This window comes from Protobothrops mucrosquamatus, unplaced genomic scaffold, assembly GCF_001527695.2.
Source record: "Protobothrops mucrosquamatus isolate PMUCROS unplaced genomic scaffold, P.Mucros_1.0 scaffold4855, whole genome shotgun sequence".
In the NCBI taxonomy this organism is placed as follows: Eukaryota; Metazoa; Chordata; class Lepidosauria; order Squamata; family Viperidae; genus Protobothrops; species Protobothrops mucrosquamatus.
The window spans coordinates 15,446-20,285 of NW_015390743.1; the positions used below are offsets into that span (position 1 = coordinate 15,446).

Sequence of the window (4,840 nt, forward strand, 5' to 3'; positions counted from 1 at the left end):
CGGTCAGGATCACCAGAACGTGCTTCTCACACTGATAGGCCAGGAACTCGGCCGTGGTCAGAGCCAGACGGGGCGTGATGATCCGCTCAATACTGCAGGAGAATCATGGAATAACAGAGTCAGGAGGGACCTCGGAGGTCATCTAGTCCAACCCCATGCTTAGGCAGGAGACCCTTAGAGAATCATAGCATAACAAACTCGGAAGGGACCTCGGAGGTCATCTAGTCCGACCCCCTGCTCAGGCAGGAGACCCTTGGAGAATCATAGAATAACAGAGTCAGAAGGGACCTTGGAGGTCATCTAGTCCGACCCCCTGCTCAGGCAGGAGACCCTTAGAGAATCATAGCATAACAGAGTCGGAAGGGACCTCGGAGGTCACCTAGTCCTTCTCTTCATTAAAATAGATCAGGGGTCTTCAAATTTGGCCCTTGTATGACTTGTGGACTTCAACTCCCAGAATTCCTCAGCCAGACACACGTGGAATTCTGGGAGTTGAAGTCCACAAGTCATAAAAGGGCCAAGTTTGAAGACCCCTGAACTAGACATACCCAATTCCTGCAACCGTTCTTCATATCTTTTAGCCTCCAGGCCCCTGAGTCTGGGGGTGCTGCGGCTCCCTTCACCCTCTCCCCCAGACCCAGGCTATGGACTCACGTGGGGTCGTTGGCCAAATTGAGGAACAGGCAGACGTTCTCCATGGACCCGTTCTCCTCAAAGTCCGATTTGAAGAACCGGGCCGTTTCCATGTTCACCTGCCAATGAAGGGGATCCTTATGGAGCCATTTCCAATAATAATAATAATAACAAGAAGAAAGAAGAAAGAAGAAAGAAGAAGAAGAAGAAGAAGAAGAAGAAGAAAGTTGGAAGGGACCTTGGAGGTCATCTAGTCCAACCCCCTGCTCAGGCAGGAAACCTTATACCATTTCAGACAAATGGCTATCCAGTCCCTTCTTTAAAAACCTGCAGTGTTGAAGCATTCACCGCTTCTGGAAGAAGACTATCTGCCCCTGTTCCCTGTTCTTTCATTTCAAGCTTTCATGGATTCAGCTTAGGGTCAAGGACCAAAATACAGAAAGTAAAGGAAAAAGAAAGAGAAAAAAGAACGTGGACTAAGACGGGGAAAAAAAAAAAAAGGAAAAGAAAGGAAACGAAAAAGAGCAATTGTGTTATTTTCTGTTGTTGTTATTGTGGTTGTTGTTTTTAAATCGGTGGGCTGTGTGTTTCTCTTGCTGGATCAGAATCTGGCTTCTCGTCTTAAAGTAGATTTGGCCAGAGATGTAAGATTGTAGGTTGATTCTCCAGAAAGTCTTTAGCGCAGTGTTTCTCAACCTTGCCAATTCTAAGATGTGTGGACTTCAACTCCCAGAATTCCCCAGAAAACTTTTTATTGCAGTGTTTCCCAATCTTCGCAACTCTAAGATGTGTGGACTTCAACTCCCAGAATTCCCCAGCCAGCCTTGCTGGCTGGGGAATTCTGGGAGTTGAAGTCCACACATCTTAAAGTTGCTACGCTTGAAAAATAAAATACAACAACAACAATAAAATACATTCCTAGAATTCCACCTTGCTCATTTCTTAATCTGCCTACACCAGGGATAGGCAACCTTGGCTCTTTTATGACTCGTGGACTTCAACTCCCAGAATTCCTGAGCCAGCCATGCTGGCTGGATCAGGAATTCTGGGAATTGAAGTCCAAGAGTCATAAAAGAGCCAAGGTTGCCTACCCCTGGCCTACACTGAATATCACTCTTGAAAGCCCATCTAAGCTTTTACTGTATTGGTCTGATGTTGCCCTAAACAAAACAAAAGCACATTTATTTTCTGTTTCTTTCCCATGCTTCCTTCCTTCGGCAGACTGTGCAAAGTTTTCACCCTCCCTATCGGCTCTTTCATGCCTTCCCCAAGGCCAGCTCTAAATTCTTGCCCGGCTACTTTTTCCAAGACCAAAATAAGGGGAAACCTGGCTAAAGTTCCCCAAATTCTAAATATCTATAATCAAGAAATGTACATTTTAGGGGGGGGGGGGTAATCTGCTTATTTGCAATGAGTCACAAAATGGAAATAATAGAAATAGAAATAGAAATAGAAATAGAAATAATAGAAATAGAAATAGAAATAGAAATAGAAATAGAAATAGAAATAGAAATAGAAATAGAAATAGAAATAGAAATAGAAATAGAAATAGAAATAGAAATAGAAATAGAAATAGAAATAATAGAAATAGAGGGTTTTTTGAGGATTCCTTTAACAATATGCAACGGCTGCTTTTGGAAAATGCATTGAAAACTCAGGAAAAGGGGTTTTTTCCCCCCTTTTTAAAAGTGAATGCATTTTCAGGTCCTGTGTGTGTGTGTGTATGTATGGGGGATACGTAAGACCCCAGTAGGAAGTTAAACCAGCCTTTTTCAGGTTTCGTTCTTATATAAATTTGTCCACTTGAGGGCATGATAAGAAAAAAGATCTTGCTGAGGAATTAAAAACAAGGGTTGTGTGAATTATTGCGCAGAAAACCTAGTGAGATGGAAATTATTTCCTCCATTTCTGAAGTCAAGGTCTTAACAGTGAAGAATTCTTCTCTTCTCTTCTCTTCTCTTCTCTTCTCTTCTCTCCTCTCCTCTCCTCTCCTCTCCTCTCCTATCCTATCCTATCCTATCCTATCCCATCCCATCCCATCCCATCCCATCCCATCCCATCCATTTTCTATTCCTATTCCTATTCTATTTCTATTTTCTTGCAGACATTTCATAACCCAACTAGGTAACATCATCAGGGCTAGAAGAGAATGGGGGAAAGAGGAGGCGGCGGAGGAGGAGCGGAAGAGGATGAGGACAGAAAGAGGACTGTGGATTCCTTGGTGCTCTCTGAGCTTAATTTTTTTTTCTTGCAGACGTTTCATGACCCAACTAGGTAACATCATCAGTGCTAGAAGAGAGTGGAGTGTGCAGAGAGGAGGAGGAGGAGGAAGAGGAGGAGGAGGAGGAGGAGGACTGGGGATCCTTGGTGCTCTCTAAGCTTAGTTTTTTTCTTGCAGACATTTCATGACCCAACTAGGTAACACCATCAGTGCTAGAAGGGAATGGGGGAGGAGGAGAAGGGTTGCTAGAAGGGAGTAGGGTTTGCTCTCTGTTTATACACAAGTGCTTGCAGCACTGGTAGCTGTTCCAGTCTTGATTAGGCAGCTGTTTACTGTGGAATTCTTTCCCTGAGTTGGGAACAGCAGCCTCCAACATCTGCCCGGGGATGCCTGCTGCCTCTCCTCCAATCAGAACATCTGTGGGTGCCGTAAGCCACAGCGGAGAGCAACTGGGGGGGGGGCAGAAGTTGCACCAACAGCTTCCAAGGCCGAGGCTATTCCTGGACGTGCGATTGTACAATAATGTCCACAGGCGTCATCCAGCCACCGTTGTGCCAAAGTAACACTAATGCGCCCAGACTTTCTCTCACTTCAAGGATGGCTGGTTGATGCTCTGAAGCTACGTCTCCACGCCAGGTTACTCTCAGACTCAAAGAGGAGTAAAATTCCCGGGGAACAGAGAGGGTCCGTAGCTACTCTTCCTTTGCAAAGGGTATTTTTAGCTTCGAATCGGGGGGGGGGGCTCACCGCTGAAGGGAGCGCATAAATGACTTGGTTGTCAAAAGACCACAGATCTCTAAACTTGGCAGGTTTGTGGACTTCAACTCCCAGAATTCCCCACCCAGCAGGTGGAGAACAGAGGAGAGGCTGAGTAAAAGCTTGGCCAGAACGTGGAGTCATGAGGAGTCGGACGCAACTTAGCAGCTGAACAAGGAGGAGGAGGAGGAAGAGGAGGAGGAGGAAGAGGAGGGGGGGGAAGAAGAAGAAGAAGAAGAAGAAGAAGAAGAAGAAGAAGAAGAAGAAGAAGAAGAAGAAGAAGAGGAGGAGGAGGAGGAGGAGGAGGAGGAGGAGGAGGGGGAGAAGAAGAAGAAGAAGAAGAAGAAGAAGAAGAAGAAGAAGAAGAAGAAGAAGAAGAAGAAGAAGAAGAAGAAGAAGAAGAAGAAGGGATGAGATCAAACAAGGAGACGGCCCCACTGCTAGTCCTGCCTGGGAACAGGCTGTACAGACAGTCCTCGACTTACGACAGTTCGTTTACTGGCCGTCTGAAGTTACAGCACTGAAAAAAGTGCCTGAGGGCCGTTTTTCACACTTACGACCTTTTCAGCATCCCCTCCCCCAGCGTCACGCGATCAAAATTCAGACGCTGGGCAACCGACTCGTATTTTATGACGGTCGCAATGTCCCGGGGGTCAACGTGATCCCTTTTTGCGACCCTCTGACAAGCAAAGCCAAGGGGGGGGGAAGCCGGATTCACTTAACGACCGGGTCACTAACTTAAGACCTGCCGTGATTCGCTTAACAAGAGTGGCGAGAAAGGTCGTCAAACGGGGCAAAACGTCTCGCTTAACAAATGTCTCCCTTAGCAGCGGAAATTTGGGGCTCCGTTGCGGTCGTAAAACGAGGACCGCCTGTAAGGTTAGAAGTGGGACTCAGGGCGCACTTTGAAGGGAGGTCCCAGCTGAAGATCCTTCGGTGGGGAGCCCCGGGTGGTCCCGCTGTCTCTGGCCAGGGGGGTGGTCCAGCACCCAGGAAGAGGGGTCTCCTTCCGGGGCCCTTTGGGATGGGTTGGGGGACGAGAGGCCTCCCGCCCGACACCTGCCCGGCTCCCAGAACCGGTGACTTACCCCCATGGCGGCGAAGACGATGGCAAAGTTATCCTCGTGGTAATCCATGGCGTCTTTCGATTTCTTCACCAGCCCGGCCTGCCTGCAGATCTGAGCTGCGATCTGGGATGAAGAGGGAAGAAGGAGGGTGAGAAGCTGTGGA

The 4,840-nt window shown here is 47.4% G+C and overlaps 1 protein-coding gene across 1 annotated transcript in view; it reads right to left on the minus strand.

Annotated features, from left to right (window-relative positions):
• The window catches only part of LOC107299386 (V-type proton ATPase subunit B, kidney isoform-like), a gene marked incomplete at both ends in the record, with an annotated part of 32,880 nt that overhangs the window by 15,249 nt on the left and 12,791 nt on the right, over positions 1-4,840 (minus strand). Inside the window, 3 exons of the mRNA XM_015828751.1 lie at positions 4-92; positions 655-752; positions 4,699-4,800. Coding sequence (XP_015684237.1) covers positions 4-92; positions 655-752; positions 4,699-4,800 — 289 coding nt within the window. The remainder of the gene's footprint in view (positions 1-3; positions 93-654; positions 753-4,698; positions 4,801-4,840) is intronic.